General features: G+C 40.7%; 1 protein-coding gene across 1 annotated transcript in view; it reads left to right on the top strand.

Annotated features, from left to right (window-relative positions):
* The window catches only part of CRYBG3 (crystallin beta-gamma domain containing 3), a 105207-nt gene extending 82302 nt beyond the window's left edge, over positions 1-22905 (top strand). The window contains exons 17-22 of the mRNA XM_032406380.1: positions 753-879; positions 12768-12907; positions 15620-15743; positions 19976-20134; positions 21152-21311; positions 22244-22905. Of these exons, the coding sequence (XP_032262271.1) occupies positions 753-879; positions 12768-12907; positions 15620-15743; positions 19976-20134; positions 21152-21311; positions 22244-22332 (799 nt within the window). The 3' untranslated portion in view covers positions 22333-22905. The remainder of the gene's footprint in view (positions 1-752; positions 880-12767; positions 12908-15619; positions 15744-19975; positions 20135-21151; positions 21312-22243) is intronic.
* The last annotated feature ends 339 nt before the right edge of the window (positions 22906-23244 follow it).

A 23244-nucleotide genomic window follows, 5' to 3' on the forward strand; every position in this document is an offset into this window, starting at 1 on the left:
TTATTTCGCTCAGCATAATACCCTCCAGTTCCATCCACGTCGTTGCAAATGGCAAGATCTTATTCCTTTTGATGGCTGCATAATATTCCATTGTATATATATACCACATCTTCTTTATCCATTCATCTGTTGATGGACATCTTGGCTCTTTCCACAGTTTGGCTATTGTGGACATTGCTGCTAGAATGGCTAAAATTAACAAGTCAGGAAATGACAGATGTTGGCGGGGATGCGGAGAAAGGGGAACCCTCCTACACTGTTGGTGGGAATGCAAGCTGGTGCAGCCACTCTGGAAAACAGTATGGAGGTTCCTCAAAAAGTTGAAAATAGAGCTACCATATGATCCAGCAATTGCACTATTGGGTATTTACCCCAAAGATACAAAAGTAGGGACCCGAAAGGCTACGTGCACCCCGATGTTTATAGCACCATGACTTTTGGGCGCCTGGGTGGCTCAGATGGTTAAGCGTCTGCCTTTGGCCCAGGTCATGATCCCAGGGTCCTGGGATCGAGTCCCGCATCGGGCTCTCTGCTCCTTGGGAGCCTGCTTCTCCCTCTGCCTCTCTCTCTCTCTGTCTCTCATGAATAAATAAATAAAATCTTTAAAAAAAAATAAAAAATAAAAAATAAAAATAAAAATATAGCACCATGACTTTTAAGTCCTACTCCTCGCCCAGTTCCCACAGCATGATGATGAGCCCACACTGCCAACTGATGCAATTTGACTGAATGTCTCACTGCTTGTTTTTAAGCTGGCTCCTGTATTACCAAGAGGACACTTCTAATAATCAGTGTGTGTTAGAAGAAGGCCTCTATGCTGACCTTACTTCCTGTGGCTGCCCAACATCGAGAGTTAAATCTCTCAAGCGCATTGACTATGTAAGTATGCATAATTGTAAGATTTTTTCTTGTCCAGTGTAATTACCATGAATGATGTGACATTGGAAGAAGTGATACATGGGTGAATATAAAAATATGAATAATTTATTCATGGACTGTAAAATTGGGATTCACTCATGAAATCCAACCAAAATGTAGACTGATACATATTTTTTTTTTAGGCGAGAATTCAAAACACAGGATGTAGAGACCTGGGCTTAAATCCCAGTTTGATACTTTAACCATTTTGGATGACATTTAATAAAGTTACTCAGTTTCCTCATCTATCAAAAATAATAGTACTTTGTAAGGCCACTGGGATATTGAATGAGATGATGATTATTAAATGCCCAGCACATGGTGAGCACTCCTTGAATATTAGCTACTAATTAACTGTAAATTCTGGCTGTAATTGTAGCAGCTGCTTAATAAAAACAATAGCCCTATCATTTTATTATTCTAGGTAAGTCACACAACTACTTGCTACTCAGGTGTAGAATGTTACTTTAAGGCATGGGTCTTAATATGGCTACTGATACTGATTTCAAATCTTTGTTTGGGGGAACTAGGGATTTCCTGCCTGGTGTGTGCAAAGATACCTGGGTCACCTTGGAGACCCACATTTATAGAGTAAGCAGTTTCTCCTTTCTATCCTATTTACTCAGAAGTTTAAATTGGAGCAAAACAAGATTACTACTTTGCAGCATCAGTTCTGGGCTCCATGTTTATAGGGTCTATGCAGAGGAAGTAATGAGGATCTGGGATATTTTCAAGATGTCTAATTATGATCATTTCTTCGGAGCATTTAGTTAAAGCTGAGGTTTACACAGAGGTGATTTGAAGCCCTGCATAATGGTAGGAGTGACAGACCTTTCAACCAGCGCTGACTCCAGAGATGATGATCATACTCAGAAACTTTGATCCCAACCTAAGCAATGTAGTCTTATTTCACAAGACATTCCTGGAGAGAGTATTCTTGGTATCAGGCTAAGAATAGAGTCTTGGGTGAGGAACAAGAATAGAAACAGTCTGTGGTCTCTCTCAGTGGCCCTTTAGACACCAACTGGCAAAGACTAAGTGGCTACTGATACTTCCTGTCTGTTGGACAAAAACCAGTGGAGAAAAAAAGAATGCGGTCTGGTTAGTCTCTCCCAAGTATTGATAAGGCTGAAAAAGGCATGGACCAGCAGTCCACATTTACTGGGAAAGGAATTCTCTTAGCAATTTTTGTGGTCAAACCAGCAGACAGATACTTATTTGGTATTAACTAAAAGCAAAATATATAGTTCTAAAGATGAAAGTACCATCTTGAAAGGATTTTGCAGGACTCCTATCTAATTCAGCAAGCTAACCAACTAAATTTCTAGGGAGGGCATTTTAGAAACAGTCAGAATTATTGAGTATTACTGTTTTTCTTTGAAGAATTACAATTTTACATTCATGAAGTCAAAAGTGAATAATTAAGAATGAAAACAGAAAAAGTTTTTAAGTTTTACTGTGCAGTTGCATGTCACTGTTTTGGTTCTGTGGAACCCAAGCAGTGAAGTGAAGGTGTCGCTTGGGAAGGACCTGGGAGCTATATATATATAACCTTTTCACTCCAAGAACTGATTAAAGAATATATTCAGATTATGTAAGGACAACACATTTGTCTTCCTAATGCCTTTACATGCAGTGTTTTAAATCTTTGAAAAGTCTTTGTTCAAGATACATTTAGGCAGTAGGTTTGGTTTTGAAATGGAGGGAATGTGAGCTACGGTGGGCTTGCAGCGGAGACACCCAGAGTGACCATGAAGAGGCCTTACCAGAGGTAGCATTTTCTTGGTAAAGTCAGCCAATCTTCCCCCTGGTGGCTCTGACACCCTGAGCTGATAGACCTAGGAGACTGATATGTGAACCAGGTCAATACAGTAATCTGTAGTAGGTGGATTCTCATGGCTGGAATGCTTGAGATTTCTGTCCTGAGCGTTTTCCTCCCTCTCTAGAAGAACAGGGGAAACGGAATTAGTCCTCAGAAGGTTATTTGTTGAGCATAAGCTCTAGGTAAAATGAAGTTAGATATCTTGAGATTAGTTTACTCAGCTAACATTCCCCACAAAAGAGACTCCTGAGGGTCCCAGTTGTGTGCATTCTCCAAATTCTGTTGTCTTTCCCTAGAAAATGCTAGACACACTCTACCTATCCTGCTTCTCTGATTCAGTCGCCTCTCCTCTGGCCTTTTTCTCCAGATTTGTTAATGCTACTGCTTAAGCCACAGTCCAGTGTGATTCTGGATTAATTCTGGGAAATGTTTCTGTCCAGTTGAGTTGACTTTACATGTATATATGAGTCAACCCCTTGATTTTGCTTTAATTAGTTACAACTGCAGAATTCTGAAGGTGTTGCCTGTAGTTGGCATTTCCAGACATACTGTGAATTACTGTTAAAGAGTCATAATGGCATAATATTGAGGTGTCTTTTTTTTTTTTTTAAGATTTTATTTATTTATTTGACAGAGAAAGAGTTAGCGAGAGCAGGAACACAAGCAGCGGGAGTGGGAGAGGGAGAAGCAGGCTTCCCGCCGAGCAGGGAGCCCGATGTGGGGCTCGATCCCAGGGCCCTGGGATCATGACCTGAGCCGAAGGCAGATGCTTAACGACTGAGCCACCCAGGTGCCCAATATTGAGGCGTCTTAAAGACTTCATCTTCATACAAAATCTCAGTATGTTTTACAAATGACTGTTTGTTCCAGGCTAATTTCTGTTTGTCCAGACATATGTTACATTCTAGAGGTCCATGGATAATTTGCAGTCATTTTATAGTGAAAGGACCTTGGGAGCATAGTTGATAGTTCTGCTTCTCACTTTTGGTGACATTGGGAAAATCATGTAATGTATTTGTACCTCCGTTAACTCATCTGTAAAGAAACTGTTAGAACAGGTATTTTCAAATCTTTGTCAGCCTTTAGTTCTGTTGCAAATAAGTATCCTGGGTATATTCCTAATTGGACATGAAAAACAATGTATCCAGTATTAGGACTCCTATGATATGAGGGAATAACATAGTATATTAGCTTGCAATAAGGTCATGCCATAGAACAGCCCCCAGAACAGTTGGTTAGGAGCAGGGGGTGTGTGGGGAGCCTACATAAACGCTTCAGGCATTGGCCTTGTAGTGTGTAGGGTAACGTGCTTTTATTGTGTTTCCATGCGACCAGCATTCTGCTCACTGCTTCTGTAGTGTCTCCATGGTGGCCTGGCATGGACGTTGGCCTCCTTTGAAGTAATAATCCAATCCTGGCAGCTATCAGCAGGCAAAGCAAAAGAAACGTTGTAACAAGAGGCTGTAGAAAAACTTCAAATGAAATTATAACTGTGATGACATAAATGATATTAAGAAGTAGAATAAAAATTGGCAAGACTGTGCAAGAGTGCTGAATAAGGGCCACAGCTATAAATAGTAGAAGACTGTCAGTCCAGCCACAGAATGAAAGGAAGTAATGAGTTTATAAAGTGTAGAAGAGTTTGGTTACTGTTAAACTTTTCACGTAATCCGTATTGAGTTAATAGTATTAACTCTTCTGTACATCTTAAAAATGAAGGCCGGCAAAACCCTGCTGAGTAAACATCACACTTCCTAGTGAGACATTCGAAGCATTTCCCTTTAAATTCAGGCAGAAGACAAAGGTCTCTACTGTCACCATGTCTTTTCAATAGTATTCTGGAGCCCCAGTCATATGAATAAGATTAAAACAAACAAAAAACAAAAACAAAAAAAAATGCATAAAGAAGAAACAAAATTGTCAAAAGCATGTACAGATAAATTGTTAGAGTTAATAATGAAGTTTTAAAAAGGTTTTGGATATAAGGTAAATGCCAATTAAAGTACAAAGTACTTAAGAATCTAACACAGTGCAAGTAAGTCCTTTATGGGGAAAATTATTTAGAAGACTTTTTTGAAGGGCCTAAAAGATGAACAGATGTAACCTTTTATAGATTGAGAAGACTCAATATCCTCTCCAAATTAATACAATTTCAGGCGAAATGCTTACAGAATCTTTTTTCTTTCTAGGAGAGTGTCTTTTAGGGTGGGATGGGAAAACATGAGAAGCTTATCCTAGATTTGGAAAAGACAGGGATCCAAAATAGCCAAGATAATTTTTAAGAACAACAGGCAGGATCACTTGTCCTCCCAAGTATATATTGCACTTACAGCAATAATCATTAAGATGGTGGGTATTGGTGCAAGGAGAGACAACGGAACAGTGGAAGAGGAGAGCATTTCACATGAATAATGGAATTGGAAGGTGACCGAAATAGCATTACAATGGGGATATTAGGAGCTATTAAATAAATAGTGTTGGGACAGTTGGCTCTTTACATGGAAAAAGACAGAGTTAGAATCCTGCTTTACTCCAAAGACAAAAATAAGTTCCAGATGGATTATGGCCATCTAAATGTGAAAAACAAGCTTTAAAACTTAGAAGAAAATACGGAAACTTACCTAACGATAATGGAGTAGGATGGATTTAAAACAAAATGTGCAGGTCAGTAGGAGAAAGGTAAAAGGCAAGTATATTCATTTCCTATTGCTGCTGTAACAAATTCCCACAAACTTAGTGGCTTAAAACAACAAACTGTCTTACAGTTCTAGAGGTCTAAATGGTCTTAGTGTGGTAAAATTAAGATGCTGGCAGGACTGCATTCCTTCCAGAAAATGCTAAGGGGAGAATCTGTTTCCTTACCTTTTCCAGCTTCTCAAGGTCCTCAGCATTCCCTGGCTCATGGCCATTGTCTGTCCTCAAAGTGTATCACCCCAACTTCTCTTTGTCCTCTGACCCTCCTGCCTTCCTGTTATAAGGATCCTTGTGATTATATTAGGCCTCTTTGGATTATCCAGACTAATATCCCCACCTCAGGATTTTTAATTTTTTTTTTTTAAAGATTTTATTTATTTATTTGACAGAGAGAGACACAGCAAGAGAGGGAACACAAGCAAGGGGAGTGGGAGAGGGAGAAGCAGGCTTCCCGCTAAGCAGGGAGCCCGATGCGGGGCTCGATCCCAGGACCCTGGGACCACGACCTGAGCCAAAGGCAGACTCTTAATGACTGAGCCACCCAGGCACCCCAGGATTTTTAATTCTTAATCACATCTGCAAAGTCCCCTTTACCACATCAGGTAACATATTTACAGGTTCCAGGGATTAGGATGTGAACATTTGGGGAGGGGGGTTGGAGAGAATATTAATTATTCAGCCTACCACAGCAAGCCACAGACTGGGAGAATGTATTTGCAGCCCTTATAAAACCTGCAAAGGTTTAGTGTACAGAATATAAAAAGAACTCTCAAATCAATTGAGAAAAAAGAAAAACCTATTTCAAAACTTAGCAAGAGGACACAAATAGGCAGTTCATAGAAGAGAGAAAAATGGCTAAGGATATGCAAAAAATGTTTAACCTCACCTAGTGATCAAGTAAATGCAAAATAAAACAATAATTAGGTAACTTTACCTTACTTGAGATACAAACATTGGAATGACAACAGCAAGGTTTGGTTGAGTGGCAAAGAAATGGGATTATTCATACACAGCTTTTGGAAGGAGGGTCAGTTACATGGGGCAGGGTGGTGGAATAAGAATGTTTGTTGCAGCATTGATGTATGAAAAGTGAGATCCATGTATTACTAAAGGGTGTTATTGTAAGATAAGTTTCAGTGGTACTTAAAAACAAAGGATGCATAGCCATTAGTAAAGTATAAAAATATGAGCAGGAAGGATTCACATCTTCAGCATAGTGGTTACCTTTACAGAGGAGGAGAGCTTCTAATTCAGCTCTACCTGTTATGTTTTATGTATTTATAAAATTCAATACAAATATAAAATTTTATTACTTTTGGGTGTTGGGTGCATGGTCATCTATATATTTTTCTAAAAGGTATCATAACTTTTTTTTTAAAGGGGAAAAAAACAATTAGGTAGATCTATAATGAAACCAATTTTCTAAGCCAAATGAAAGCAGTTCTCTGAGGACGATTATAGTTCACTGGTGAAGAGTCTGGTCTAGGAGCCTGACAGACCCTTACTAATTAGCTGAGTGGCCCTGGGCATGTTTCTGACTACCCTAGGTCTCAACTTTCTCATCTAATGAAATGTGAGGTTTAAATAAACAAGCTAGTACGTGTGCAGCCTTTAGCTCATGGTAAGCACTCAGTAATAGAACAGCTCACAGACAATAATTAATATTTGCTATGCAACCTCAAGACTACCATGAACTTGGTAGGCCAAACTTAAAAGATTCCAGATTAGAGTCTTATGAGAGGTTTATGAGCCTTCTGTTAAATTTGTATCATTTCACGTAACTTTTTTGCCAGCATACTGTTTGGTATTGCTCTGGAACGGAATGGTGGTAGAGGTATGCATTATGTTTATTCTTCTTTAATTATTTCAGTTGTACTTAGTGTTTTAGCTGTGGTTCATTTGGCAGAGATTGCTCTGAAGCGGTGTTGTCAGGCTGTACGGATATGGCTGTTTTCAGTGGCTGATTGCTGAGTGTTGTGAAGAGTGTACATTATACTTAGAGTCTGACCAATTAATGTAATCCCGAGGTACTATCAACACCTTTTCCATGTAAGTGGTGATTTGAAACTCAGCTATACAGTTGCCAAAGTAAAGATCTGTAGTTTTTCTCTGAAGTCAAAAATTAGATTTTAAAAATTTTTCCAATCATACTAAAAATATGTTGACGTAAATGTAGTCCCTTCTAGCAGAGTACTCACACCAGGATCTCAGAACTTCAAGTTCAGATGGCTGACACACTTTTTAAGCCAAAGGCGGGAGGTAAGAATAGGGGTCATATATATTCCCCAGCTGAGCAAGTTGGAGTCAAGTGCTCCGGACAAAATCGCACACGCCAGTCGGAAATACTCTTCTACATTAAAATCACAGATATTCAGCATATGTTAGAGCCATGGTGTAGGAGTGGAGCACCCAGCCTCTGGGGTCATGCTGTCCAGACTCAGATGCCGGTTCTCCCACTACTGTGTGTCACTTGTGCCTTGATTCTTCATCTGTAAAGTGGGGGTAAAAATAGCACCCTCATCGGTGAGAAGGTGTATGGATCGAATAAGTGAATAAATTCACAATCCCCTGATCTGAATGTATTTTGGGATTTGGGATTTTTTCCCCTTTTAAACAGTGGTATGGTTCACATACAGCCTTTAAGGAAACATTCCCAAAGCACCTCATAATTAAACTGATTCCTATTGCTGTAGCAAATATATTTATAGCTATACATATTGGAGAGAGATTATAAGTAGCCTTCCACTTATTCAGGTCAGGTTTTGTTGCCAGTAGAATTAGGAAAAAAAAAATGGGGGTTTTAGAGCTTTTTGGGTTTCAGAATTATGGATAAGGGGTTGGGGATGGATATTTTTATATATAATGCATGGCACACTGGAAGGTGCTCTATATCTTAGTTATTACTGGTACTGTCATTTAAAATGTATTTTAGTTGATGTAGCGTTTTTGTTTGTTTTTTTTCTTATTTAAAGTTCTTGTATACAGTTTGTTCAAGTATTCCTTTTCTTTCTTAACTATGTCCTCTTTTTAGAAAAGGTGTCTGATCTTTGCGTGGCTTAGACTTGACCCAGCAGGAATGTCCTGTTACTGCTGACACCTAAGAAGAGCCTTTGGCCCCAAATGGTTGGCTGTCTTCTAAGTTAACATGGACTGAGGCCAAGACATTTGTAGAGCTCAGACTGTAGTTAAAGTCTGGTGTTTCCTATTGTCCTGGCAAAGTTGAGATTATTCTGTCGTTTGCAGTTTTGAAGTCTATTAATAGTTTATATTCCTACTTCCATGTCTGGAAAACGTATCAGAAAAAAGTATGAATTTAAAATAGTTCTTCAGCATTCTTTATTTCTGACTGATTACCTGTCAGCCCCCCTCCACCATCCGGTCCACGTTAGCACTTATGCTGACCTTCCTAGCCTTTAAGTACATTTATAAATCAAGGGCATTTATAAATTTAAGTATATTTATAAATTAAAACCATTTAAATTTAAACAATTTAAATAGAGAAAGATCAAGTTAAATATATATATTAAAGCTCTAGAGGGTAGATGACTTTAAGCTTAGAAATAATAGATGTTCTCAGATGAAAAGTCTGATAGATTGGACCACATGATGATCCCATTGTTGTTAATGAAGCAGTGGGGCATTTTTACTGATTTATATAAACTCATAAAAAATACTGTCTCAGTCATTTTCTATAATTTTGTTCTCAGTCTCCTTGCATCATCATTTTAAAACCCATCTTCTGTGATCCCCTGCATCAATTTTTACATTGTTTCCTAAAGATAAATTCCTAGACACAGAATTGCTAGATCGTCTTTAAATTGGGGAATGAATTTGATGCAGTTTGAGTGATAATGGCAGTCTTTTAAAAAATGTCTTTATGGGCATTTTGCAAAAGGAGGAAGAAAAATGTACACAGATCCTATTTTTCTTACAATAGTGTTTAGCATTTAAATTACATTCTCACAGTAAGTTTTTAATTTTTCCCCTCTTGGGTGTAAAACAGTTACATTATGTGAGTCTTAAATGCCTTTAATACAGGCATCTGTCACTCTACCGCAGTGAGAACTCTTTACTAGGGAGAATGTTGCTAATGGTTGATTGTGAGCCCTGTCTGCCCTTCCTTACTAATTAGTAACTCAACCAGATGTGTAAAGCGGTAAGCTGAAAATCTTTTTTTTTTTTTTTAAGCTTAAGGTGAAGATGTTGGAGAAAATCCAACAATAAAGTCAGGCGCTTATCTGTGAATTTTGATTGTCCACCTTCAGTCACCAGTTCTAGTGGGTAATTTAGAGTCTGCTGTTGGGCTACATTTCTAACCTGCTGCTCTGGATGCCTATAAGGACATTTCCTCTGTAAGCTCTTGGGATGCTTCCAATTTTTATTTTGCAGATAGCAGAAGAGGTGCCGAATCTTGCCTGTGGTCACTCAGTGACTAGAGATGAATTTCTCTTCCTGACCCAGTTTATGGTGTTTACTGAAGGAAAATCGATGCTCCTGGGCAGCCCATTTATGCTTCCCTTATTGTCTCACAGCACACAGTGATTGTTACATTCTTTTCCAGTGTCCTCTAATCCCTAATTACTATCCATTACCATAGCATTAGCCACATGTGGTTATTTAATACTTATTTATATTTGTAATGTTTATATTTAATATTTACTTCAATAAGGTAAACAACTTCAGTCCCTTGGCCACACAAGCCACATTTCACATCAGTAGCCACATGTGGAAGAGTGCACATAGGCAACTTTTCTCTCACTGCAGACAGTTCTGTGGGACCACACTTCAGACCTTCCCTCATCAGCAGGTAACCTTTGCCACATAACCTAAAGAGAAAATGACTCATACATTTACCTACTTTGAAAACCTGGAAATTTCTTTGGCATTCTTTTTCTGTCTTTCCTTGTATTTCATCCTTGCAGAGTGCTCTTTTCCCTCACGGACTGATTCCCAGTCAGAGGTTCTAAACTGATGGGCAACAGTGGATTGGACCACTCACTTCTTCCCTAGAACCATCCCTCTTATCTCGCAGTACCCACTTCTTTCTATCCCGCACTCCTGTCACCTTCCACCGTGCCCGCAAACGTTGGCATGGGCCACTAGCCCATTTCCCTCCTTCTCTTCACCAAAGTTCTCTGAAAAATAGCCCATGTACCCAGTCTACAATTCTTACCACCTAGAGTCCACCCTCCTCTCCCCCACGCCACTCGAGTTCTCTGACAGGCTTCCAGCTGCCTCCTGATCACCAGACCATGGCAGCCTCGTCACAGCCGCCCTCTTCCTCAACATGGCACAAGTATCTGATACTGTGGACAGCTCTTCCTTATCCTTTCCTTTCCCCTTGACTTCTGTAGTGTTTTTTTCTTTGGGCTCCCCTCTCCTGGTATATTTCTGACCCCGCACAGTTCTGGCCTACTCCATTTCCCCCACGTTGACTGGCTCGTATTCCCAGATGCTGGGAGTCCCCACACTTACCATGCCTACATTGGATTTGTTTCCCTGACCTCCAGATCAAACAGCCCAGTGTTTGGTGGACACATCTCTTCAGATTATCTTGTGTCTACCTCAGCATTAAAACATTCAGTCCTAAATAGAAGTTACTAGCTTCTGGGCACATTTTGCCTCCTGATTTCCTCATATATAATAAATTATACCACATGCCCCCAGCCACATCTTTTCACATCTTTTTCTGTATCTGCTCATTCCATGTGTTTGCCTTATCATATCTGTTTTATCACTATGATAGTTTTTCTGGCCATCCCTTATTCACCTGTCCTAACCTTCTACCACCCCTACCCCACCCCACCCCACCTTGATACACACTTTAGGTCTGGCTCTCTTTTTCTTTGGACCTAGAGTATTTTTCCTGTATACTTCCATTTATTTTTTTTTTTCTTCACTCGTGTTGTTTGATAGATTTCCTGAAGTCCATTTAAAGAAAAACAAACAAATATACATGCAAAATGTACATAATGATTGCCAACTTAAATTTCTGAATAAATAATAGATTTCCTTGGTTCAAAATTCAAAAAGTACAGAAGGCATGTAGTCAAAAATTTGGCTCTCACTTGTCTCTTTTCTCAGATCCTATTCTCCTGACAGGTAGTCACGGAGTAGTTTCATGGGTTTTTCTTTTTTTTAGAAAGTTGTTCATGTATATATGTGTGCATTATGTGTGTGCATGTGCATAAGTTTTCCCTTCTTTTCTACAAAGTGGAAGCATAAGAAGGACCCTCTTCCACTTTGGCCCATTCCTAAGCCCCTATCCAAGAACCTTCAAGGACTCCCCGTTGGTGGTAAATTTGTCTCTGCCCTGTCAGTGGAAGGAGAAGCAGATAATTCAATACCCCATAGCAAACAGTGGAGGCACCTGACACTGTTTTCTGTCAGACTCGACTCTGGCCAAATGGGTCTACTGCCGTTCCCTTAACATGTTCCTCCGTGCATTTCTATCTCCCTTCCTTTGTACAGAGTGCCTTCCCTCCATTCTCCATGGGCCTGTCCAAACCCATTGCCTCCTTGAAGACTGAGCTCACAGACCACAGCATCTGCATCCACGAAGCTTCCCCATTTCCGGCTCCCTTCTGCTAAAAAGGATCTAGTCTTCTAGATTCTGAGCACTCTCACAGGGCATATCCTTTTCTACCCTGGATTCCATTTCCATGTCTGTGCAATGCTCCTAATTTAGTTATTAATGTCCTGAACACAAGAAATGGTGCCTTGCTCTGTCCTCTCATCCCTGAAAAGTCCTCTAGCCTGGTGTCTTGCATATTCCAATGAATGAAAAAGAGTAAAATTGATTCTGTTCTTTGACACAAGGGGTTGGGGAATACTAGTTTCTCATGTAAAAATCACTCCTGTCCCTGGGCATTCTGGCTTTTTGTTGCTGTTAAAATAAAAATGCCTTTTTCTTCCTCCTACGAATGTATTTAAGAGCCTAGAGTCACCAAGTCAATGACTGCTGCTGTGGCTTTCTGGGGAAACGGTGCCAATCCATCCCATGTTCATTCTGTTGCCAGCCGAGAGCATTGGCAGGACCACAGTGTCCTTATCACAGCACAGCCAGACCTTAATTGGAACCAAGTGTCCATTTTCATTATGAGATTAAGAATGCTATTCTGGAACTTTAATTTACAAAAAAGTAAACAAAAATTATGAGTAGAATTTAATCTCACCGGTGCAGTTTTAGCTATAACATCATTAGAGGGTAGAGCAGTAAACTATATGCATTCGAGGATACAGTGGATTCAGAGTACCGGGTGTGCTGACTGGGAGGTCACTGAAGTGTGGTCAACATGTACCATGATGCTTTCTTGCTTTTTTGTGCGCTTAGGTTTTTGAAGAACCCTCCATTAGCCTTTTTGCTCTGGAACACTGTGAAGGAAGAGAGTTACATCTAGAAGAGGCTGTGAACTCTGTTCTGAACAAGGACCTGCACTTCTACACCCAGTCTGTCTGGGTAAAAAGTGGACTGTAAGTATGGGACAGGGGCTTGACCTGTTTGAGTCAGTGTTTTAGGAGAGAGTTGCACAGTTGCTTTTTATTTCCCCACTGCTGCTGTTGTGTGATCTGAAGACACTATTACTCCTTTACTCACTCAATGTAATAATAGTAGTTTCTGTTTCAGTAAGATAAGACCGTGGACCAGGTCCCGTATGTAGTGGCATGCCGTGGTCTGGGAGAAGAGCCCTTCGGGGGAGAAGGGCTGCCATGTGTTCAGAGCATGCGTCTTAGAGTAGGTAGACCAGATGACCTTAACCAGTTGAGCCACTTCTCTTTCGGGCGATACCTAATGAAATCGATAGCTTCTTTGGTTGACACCATTGCCCGCCTAAGACAACTGACTGTTTGTAAGACTGATAGTGTCTTGTTGTCTTTTGATTTGGCATCTTGTTTCCTCTAGAGCTCTTTGCTCCAGGTACTTATTTTCATGCTGAGGATCCTGAGGTGGACCTGGCCTACCCACCAGTGGTGCTGTTCATTTAGGTTGTCGGGGCAGATCCAGGGTGTGTGGGGCCTGCACTTACACAGTTTGGGAGACTGCTTTACAAAAAGATATGAACAATTATGGATACATAAATTAGGTGTGAACTTGCTTTACAAAAAGATACGAACAATTATGGATACATAAATTAGGTATGAACTTGCATATTTATTTAGAACAAAAATGGTATGAGGCCTGCCAGTGAGGGGCCTTGAGGTTAAGGCTCGAAGGCCTCAGGGCATTTCTAGAGCGTGGGCGTGGAAGCCTGCCCCTCCTCCTGAACTGTTGCTGTTTGGTACCAAAAGTCAACTAAACACACATAGCTCTAGATGATTAATGTAAAGATGATTGTTTTTATTTCTTATGACTTTTAAATTGTGTGATAATCAACTCTGCTTGTATAAATATCTGGGGATAACATAAGAGAGAGCCAAGAATATAAATTGATTTGAAAAATAAGTCAACTATTATAATAAATGGCTTTTGAATTATTCACATGTATAGCAATTTAATTTTTCTTCTTCAAAGCAATTGACATTGGTATTTCTTAAACATAAATTGACCTACTCTGTCTAAGCGTATTAATCGCCATACTATATACCAGTATATTATTTACCACTTAACTAAGTCTGTTGGAATTGAAATCTACATCCCTGTGATACAGGACTTTTCACGGCATTTTTATACTTTATTTTCCTATGTGGAACTGATAATTACTGACTTACCTGTTGTAATTTCTTACCAGCTTATTTCAGTCTTTTGTAGAAAACTGGTACTGTTTTACCTTGACATTATTTCTTCTCTTTAGCTTACTATCCACCTACTCTCCCTGTTCTGGATTCTCTGTTCAGAGAATGGGAACACAGAGTAAGGAATAGAGAAGGCTGTCCGAAGATTTTCTTAGGCTACAGATGGCTCAGAATATGACTTAATGCACAGCCAGCTACCCTCAGTGACAAGTTTTGTTTAATCCCCATATTATCCCATATCTGTGATTTGTGATTATAATGAGGGTCAAGCTTTAATGCTTTTCCGCTGTGGAATTCGTTGAGATTAATATAGAGAGAAGTGTAGTTTATTAAAGTCTTGCCTAGGTTTTATAACTGAAATTTCCCTGCCTGTTTAAAAAGTCTACACAGCTGGAGAGGTAGGTAAGCATCTCCATGGTCATGCTGTCCTGACTCTGCACCAATCTGTTGGCTTAGATTTGTGTAGGCAAAAAGGGGTGGAGGGAAGGTCATCTGTCCTGTCATACATCCATGAAAAACCAGGCCAAGCCTGATCTTGAGTGTGGGGAGCAGGGTGCTCTGTCTGAACCGAGCAAGGTAGCCACCTCATCTTCCACACATATGTTCTGAAAGCACTGTTTGTGGTGACCAGAGTCCTGAGAATTTCAGATCCTCTTGGAAGTCCCAGTCGATTCCCCTTAGCTATTCAGCTTGATAACCACCTACATCAGGGCTTGGCAGCCTTTCTCTGGAAAGGACCAGATGGCGTTTTCAGTTTGTTGGCCATCTTGTCTCTGTCACAACTGTGAAGCGCGCCATTGTGGAGTGAACACAGATGGTGTCAGTTAAGGAATGGGGGCAGCTCTGAGCTCAAGACTCGCCTCAGGGCCCTCCCTGCATGCTTCTACATGCTCTAACTTGGTCCAAGTGGAAGGCCACAAGGGTATTGAGAAGGATTTGCAAAAGAGCTTGGGCCTTGAAGCAAGATGGGATTTCTGTGGATAATTTTAAGCTATCCATGGTGGCCTTGGGGAAATGATGGAAGGAGGTGTGTCTGAGAGGTCATGGAGCTGCCTGGAGGGGCCCGGAGCACATGGGAGGATGAGCCCAAGAGTGGGAGCGGGACCAAGAGTGTTGTGTAACCGAAACAGTGAGAGGCTATGGTCTGTCTGTGAAGGTTAAACTGTTACGAAAAAGGTATTATCAAAGAAACACAGAATTTTAGACCTGGCAGGAACCTTGTTTTAGCAGGTTAGAAACCAGAATCCTAATCGAATGCAAATCTTCTGAGCCCCCGAGCACTGGTCTTTCACCTAGTCCCTCCTGCTTTTCCATTATATTTTTTTTCCTTAAGAAAAATAATTATAAACCTAAAAGTTTTAAAAAATGAACCTTGTATAAAAGAAGGTATTTTTGATAAGGTATTGCTTTTTATTTTTAAGTACCCTATTTTTTTTTCCTGGTCTTATATAGGTGGATAGCTTATGAAGGATCCAATTTCTTAGGAAGACAAATCTTACTTGAGCCTAATGAGATCCCCAATTGGACAGCATTCAGTGGATGGAAAACAATTGGTTCCCTCCGTCCTATGAAGCAGGTAAGGAGTGGGGGGGGGGGGGAATAACCCATAAGATCTAAAAATAGCTTTTTTGGATCTTTTTCTAGTAGAAATGTCATGAACCATAGCATCTGAAATATTGACCGTTTAGTTTGACATTTATATTACAGGGGGCTCTGATTAGGATGAGGAATCTTAGAGACATTAACCAATTCGTTAAGTTGTATCTAAGGTCGATGTTGGATTTTAGCTTTGAGTCCAAAGTCTTACTGACCTTACTGACTTTTCATGGAAAACTGAACAGCATAAGCTCTGTGGAAAGCAAAGAAAACAATGAACTCTGAGTCTGCCCTAGTTCTAAGTATTTGGAGTTTTTCCTCTACATACATACAACTTGGGATAGATCTTGGTATTCATGACACACCTACTGCTTGTCGGTCTTCTGTTCAAAAGCTTTCTGTATCCTTTGGGATACAGTCTGATCTCATCAATGTGCCTGTGTGCTCTGGCCCCCTTGCTTCTCCAGCCTCTTCCCTCACTGGTCTGCTCCTCACTCAAATGGGGCCATGACACAGCCACCAACGTGCGAAGTGCTTTCCTACTTAGGCTCTTAATACAGGCCGTGCCCTCTGTCTACAAGTTTCTTCCCTCATTCTTTGCCTGGCTAATTCTACTCACCCCTCTAAATTTTAGTGTCCCATCTTCCAGGGTGCTTCTTTCATCCTCTCTCCTGGTCTAAATTAGATCTTAAAAGACCTGGTTCTTTTCCTACAAAGACACCGCGTGAGATTTGTAACCTCGCAGTTGTGGTTGGACTGGGCATGTTCTCACTCTGCCGCCAGCCCCGGGAAGGCAGGGCTGTGCACATCTTACAGCTCTACCCCTAGTATCTGGCACCATGTCTGGCACATTGTAAGAATTCAGGGACTGTTTGCTTAATGAAGGAACGAATGTATAAATGGATAAAGGGATGTTTGACATGAGGCTAAGAATTATGGAAGATTTAAGGGATAGACATGATCTCTGCTTTATTGGAGCTTACGTGTTTATTGGGTAAAACAAGTCCAACTCAAAATGGTACCGTAAAACGCAAAACAGTGTATAACCATCAAAAATGCCTGGTTTACAGAAAGGAAGTATGAGCATGTACGGAGTGGTGGAAGTTTCACAGAAGGTGAAAAACCCAAGCCCTGCTGTCGGGTGCAATGATCTGTGGATATGCCATTTGAATTCTCTCTAATTAGAAACATTTCTCACTTGATTTTAACAACAGCCCTTTAAGGTCGGAGTTGTTATTCCCATTTTTCAGATGGGAAAATCGGGGTCAGAGAGGTAAGGCAAATTGGCAAAAGTCATCCAAGTGTCAGAACCAAGATTTGAACCCAGATTTATTTTCTAAAATTTGTGTTGAGCAACCACACCCTACTTTCCTCCAAAATAAGATCAATATTTACAGAGTGGCACCATATATTCTGGGCCCTGAGCTGAAGGTAGCAGAGTGGATGTAAGTGCTGAGGCCGATGTGCAGATTGGAGTGTTAAGTGTTAAATAAATAGTAGCCAATAAAAAATTAACCTAGTTGGTCTTGCTGCCCTTCTCTCTCTCTCTCTCTCTCCTCTCTCTCTCTCACACACACACCACACACACACCCACCGTGGTCATTCCTGCCGCTCTTTGGTTCTGTTGGTTCAAATCCTAGCCCTGCCACTTGTAAGCAGTGTGACTCTGGGTGAGGAATCCGATTCCTCTGGTGAAAGTGATCACATGGCTTACCTCTCAGTATTGCTGTGAGGATTGAATAAGAAAAATGTATAGAAAGAGTCTGACAGAACATCTGGCTTATATTATTACTATGGTTATTTTGAAAGTTCATTATTCATAGTGTCCCTTGAGAGAATCAGAGATACTCTTCTGAGGGTGCTAAGGTTTAGCAGGCTTTCCTGGCAGAGTTTGTGGTACAGGATTTCATGACCTTCACATATTGCTTATTCCTCACTCCTGTCACATGGGATGATGGGTAATCCCACTGAAAAGCCATGGGGAAAAGCAAGGCAGAAGTGGGAATTCAGTGTAGCTTTTACCAACTATATAATAATGCCTAATCCTATGTCATTAGGAACTTTAGCAGCCAAACTGGATGCTGAGACTATTTCCCTCACTTCTGAAAGGTGGTTCCTTGCTGGGGAAGGATGTCTCTGCGATTGTTCAGGGTCCTGAGATAAAGGATAGCTAGAACAATAGCTTCTAATTTTATATAAAAGGTTTTTTTTGACAATTAACATTGTGTTATTCTTCATTGTGCTTTAGAAACTATCTGATTCCTATTCTGGTTTAACATTTTATTTTAAAATAATATTTTTATAGATTATTTTGCCTTTGTTTATTTAGGCCACAGCTTTAAGACCCAGCAAAGGAATTCTGGGCTTCTAAAACAGTATTATGGGTCACTTCCTTCTTGGTAGGGCTACGGCTACTGCTGTAGTTCATATTCTTGTTTGGAAATTCAGTAATAATTAAAATGCGACTCTTTGAGTTTGGGAATTAGGAAGTCACTACGGCACTTATAATGCATACCAGTATTTTAAAGTATAATTACAGAAGAGTCAGACTACAAGTGTGTAATAAGGGTAATTAGTACTTTACTTGAGTTAATTGATTAAAACTGTGACGTTTGGTCCTAACATAATTGGAACTCTGTCCTCTGTGAAGGTCACGCCTGTTTTCTTCTACGTACAAGGTAAGGAAACTAATAAAGATGTACTGAAGCCTCAAGAAATTAATAATTGCAGTGGGAGACTTACAGAATTATACAGACTTATTATCAGTCACAGATATTTAAGTACATTACTGTTGCATTATGAATGTGGAAGTAGCACTTTAAAACATTTAAAACATTTTGCCTAGTAGAGGTCTTTTTTACCTGCTTTAAATTACCAGATAAAAATTTGTCCCAGACTGTTTATTTCCTTTGAAAGGCCAAACATGGCAGCAGTGTACCAAAATTCAGCTGGCTTCCTATTGATCTAAGTTTCAAAGTAGTAGAATATGGTGGACTTACCATGGTACATTGTTGCATTTACATAGCACTTACATTTCTCAGAGTGAAAGTGCTTCCTTAGTAAATAGTTTGTTGTTATTATTTAGCAAAGTTCTGATTGGGATGCCAACATAATGACCCAAGGTGGGGATGTTGAATGTCCTGTATTTTATTTCATGAAGACGGGAGGCTTAAGGCTAAAAGAATGGTTTCTGGGGAGTTTTCATCCTGTGCGGTGTCCTTTCATTATCTGACTTAATTCACACTGCCACCTTTGGACATGGTCTCTCATTCCCGGTGTCTGAGTGTAACTAGTATGTTTCAGCAAACCTCACGTAGAGCATCCTGGCTTAGAGGGATGGTTTTGTTGTAGGCTGACCTGGCTTCCCCATATCTGTGTTAACTTTGTAAAATCCAGGTCATAATTGGACTTTCTTAAAGGGTTCTTCTGGTTGTTAACTTAGATAAGACAATGGCCCAGAAAGCATTTAGCACACTGCTAGACATACACTAAGCTCTCAATAAATATTAACCATTATTCCTTAGAGGCAAGTCCTAGATTTAATATTTTATTGGAAAACTTCGGGTATGTATTCCAGGCCCAGGGGATAAAGTTCTTTGTTACCCAGGTTTTGAATACCTGTTACGATTAAACATACAATGGTCTCTTCCCTTGAATTAGTGTAAAGGTCCACAAACAGACATTACCACAGCTGCTCAGGCCCTCAGCTTAACCTGGGTTTCTTCAAGAACTCCCACAGCCGGCATTTGGCACTTAACCACAGCTCAAACAGTGTGCGTGGTTACTGCAGCGTTTGCTAGGTTGTTGTGAGAGCCTTGTGGGTGGGCCGTATCTTGCCTTCCTGCTCGTCCCCTCCCTCCCCCAGCACAGTGAGGACACCGTGGTTCCCGAATGAAACTCAGCAAGTCCGGACGCTGCACCACCCCTTGCCACATGGCATTCCAGAAGATGAAACGATTACCTTTTACGCTTCCAAAAGGGTATACTTTTCAGAAAAGTATAATAGAGATTATTGTACAACTTAACCTCTGTGTTCAGTGGTCTAAGGTCTGTCAATAGAAAAAGAGTAATTCACACATACTGGCTAAAGGGAGGCAGAGTGAAACTGCATAAGCTAGATCCCCTCACCCCTTGCCTCAGCCTGCCTTCTTTAGAGCCTGATTTCCAGATTCCCAAGTCCTTCTTGTAAATGGCCGCTTCTCCCCGTCCCAGCCTGCAGTGTACATCAGGATAAAGAACCGGGCCCAGGATGAGTATCTGACGGTCACTGGCAACGTTGCTGACACAAGGGCCACATCCGTGTGCGTCTCTCCCTACAGCGGGAAGACAACTCAGATCTGGCACTACTGCCGAGGACTCTTTAAATCCAAGGTGAGCAGCCACCCCACGGACACCGCACCCCACCTTTGGGCCTTTTCTTTTTTTCTTTTGGAGGCCAGAATCTTGCGAAATCAAATGGCCTTTATAAAATAATGCAACTTCCTAGAAATGGTTGCATGACTGTATAAATATGCCACGTTACATTACTAAAGCTCTTAAGTGAAATGGACTCAGAATTTTCATCTAGAAAATTCAATTTCTACTTGAAAATTAAAAACTAAGGTTATCACATACTTTGGCTGTGCCTAAATGATGTTTTAAAACCAGTGACAGACAACTCACTGGATCCAACTGGATGTTGTGCTCTTGTGACACATTCCTTACTCTGTGGCCCAGATAAAATCAGCTGTCTTTGTGGTTCTAAACATCTTGAAACTTTCACAGTACCCAGTGAAGTAGTTATTGGAGAAAGCTTAGAAAATAAAGTTTACATTTCTTTGTGATGCCTCCATTACATTTGATGTTCGGGGGAATAGAACACCAGTTTTATTATGTCACCAACGGATTCTCTACTTTTTTCTCATCAACAAAAATGAAACGCACTTAAAAGTAATTATTGTTTGGCTATCTGGCACATCACCTGATGCTTTTATAAGAAAACCAGGCTCAGGGACGCCTGGGTGGCTCAGTTAAGCATCCGAGTCTTGACTTTGGCTCAGGATCGTAGTTCAAGCCCTATTGGGTGTGGAGCCTACGTAAAAAAAGAAACCGTGGTCCACCTGATACATTTATGCCAACAGAGACTTGACATTTAATTGTAGTTCAGCAGACCTTCATTGACCATCTGTTGTCAGATGCAGGTGTCCTTTTCACAGATGCACCTCTACTTCCGTGGGTCTGTGTCTGTACCACGTCCCTCCGCTGCCCTAAAGACTACTTCAGCAGTTGGTGAAATTATAACTATGCTGGATAGTCTTCTCTTTTAGATCAGAGTCGTGTAAAGGGAAGGGACCCAGTTCACTTGATTGGAGCTAACACAGTACTGCCAATCTGCTTCCTAACCTTTAGGCCAGTGACACGTGCCTTGATGTGATTGGAGGCCGGGACACCCCCGGGGCTAAAGTGGCTCTGTGGCCCGAACACGGACAGTGCCAGCAGAAGTGGAAGCTGAACAGAAACGGAACCATCAGCTCCTATCTCAGCGATCAACTTGTCCTAGATGTTAAAGGTGGGCCTTTGAGGAAACCCAACGTTCTGTGTCCCTGGATAGAATTTTAAATTCTAAACCTTCTCCTCCTCCTGGGGAAAAGAAATCCTGATGCACAAAAGAAATATTAAGTCATTTCTACTTACTCTTGAAAAAAGATACGCTGTTTTAATGAACAATGAGCTACTTGGCTCAAGCAGGAAAAGCCTCAGGACAAAGTCTGAGGTTTTTGTTCATTAGGACAGTTGTAAAATTCTCATTTGCTACATGATCTTTGAGAACAATTCTAAATTTAAAGCTTCATCAGCCATAAAATGTCCTGTTTCATAGAAAGAAACCTCTTTTTGCCATGAATTGCTGTAGTCCTTAAAAGCCCTCACTTAAAATTGATGGCAGGTATCATTTAAACTTGCTTTGGAATTGAGCAAGGTCTGGGCTGTTGCTTTAATTGGCTTAGTCACAGCCGCTGTCCGTGTGGAAACAGAAACCTTGCCCAACATCCAGCCCGAGCTCTCTCCAGAACTGTGGTGCTGGGCACACGGCTTTTGCAGTCAACTGTTCTACCTCTTAGTTTTTCAGTTTGAGTCATACTGAGGTCTGATTTGAGGTTAATCATAGCTAAGCTTATTTAAACTCAGCTTCCCACATCAGGCTGCTTTTTTTTTTTTTTTTTAAGATTATTTATTTATTTATTTGACAGAGAAACAACAAGAGAGGGAACACAAGCAGGGGGAGTGGGAGAGGGAGAAGCAGGCTTCCCGCTGAGCAGGGAGCCCGATGCGGGGCTCGATCCCAGGACCCTGGGATCATGACCCGAGCGGAATGCAGTCGCTTAACTGACTGAGCCATCCAGGTGCCCCAGGAATGAAGTCTTAATCTGGCACTTGGTGGGCTGAACATTGTTAAGCACCTGTGTGAACAAATAATCCTTTCTTTTGGAATTCTTATTTTAGGAGGAAATTATTATGACAAGACTCATGTAATTGTAAATCAACCCCTGGAGGGAGAAGAAACACAGAAATGGGACATTGAAATATTGTGAGGAGAGAATCTGCGGCATCTCTAGAAAGAGCAAAGAACAAACCTCCTGTCCCTGAGAAAAGAAGCTACTTGTCCTCACGCTCCTGCATCACTGAGCACAATGAAGTTTTCTCCTAGCTTCCAAGACCATTGCTCTTAACCATGGCAACACTCAAGTATTCTTGCCAGTTGTTTAGCATTCCTATGAAAAGCACATTTTGATTTCTGCGAAAGGTTCTAGTCCTGATTGGTCTCCAGTTTTCTGGTGAGCAACTTCCCTCAAGCGTGTGCTTTCTCTCCTCTCCACCAGACACAAGTCCTACTCCTGAAAGCCACTGTAGGACCCTGGTGACTCTGTCAGCCTGTATTAGCTGTTAATATCCTAGGAGACAGGTGTGTGAGTGTGAAGCACAGGGAAACAAATTCCTTTAGGTCAAGTCATCCTTTTGCAAGAAGAGAAATAATTTTTTTCTAGCAATGCCTAAAAACATATTTAATAAACCTTCCTATTAAGCTGCTGTGTTAGATAAGCCTTAAAGGGTCTTCTCTACTGAGGCTTTTATAACTGAAGCACCATAAGTATTCATACTTATAACTGACCCCAGGAAAGGACCTTGGCTTTGTTTAGGAAGGAGGCTCGAGTATTGGCATATTTTCTGTGGCCAAACTAAAAAAGCACAAATAACTCGTGACCATCCTTACTCTCTCCCGCGTGACAAGACTCTAATCGGTGGTCACCTGTCCTGGTGCTGACACCTCACCCTATATTTTGCCTGATCTGCCCTCAAGGAGTTCAGTCAAATTTTTCTTTGTCTGAAGTAAAGGGAAATTTCAAATGTTTAAGTTAAAACCAAGTAGTATTTGAGCCTTTTTGACTATACCATTTTACTTAATGAAATGGCTGAAAACTCAGTTTTTATTTCCATTTTTAAGC

The sequence above is a fragment of the Phoca vitulina genome, unplaced genomic scaffold, assembly GCF_004348235.1.
Source record: "Phoca vitulina isolate PV1807 unplaced genomic scaffold, GSC_HSeal_1.0 scaffold8, whole genome shotgun sequence".
Taxonomy (NCBI): Eukaryota; Metazoa; Chordata; class Mammalia; order Carnivora; family Phocidae; genus Phoca; species Phoca vitulina.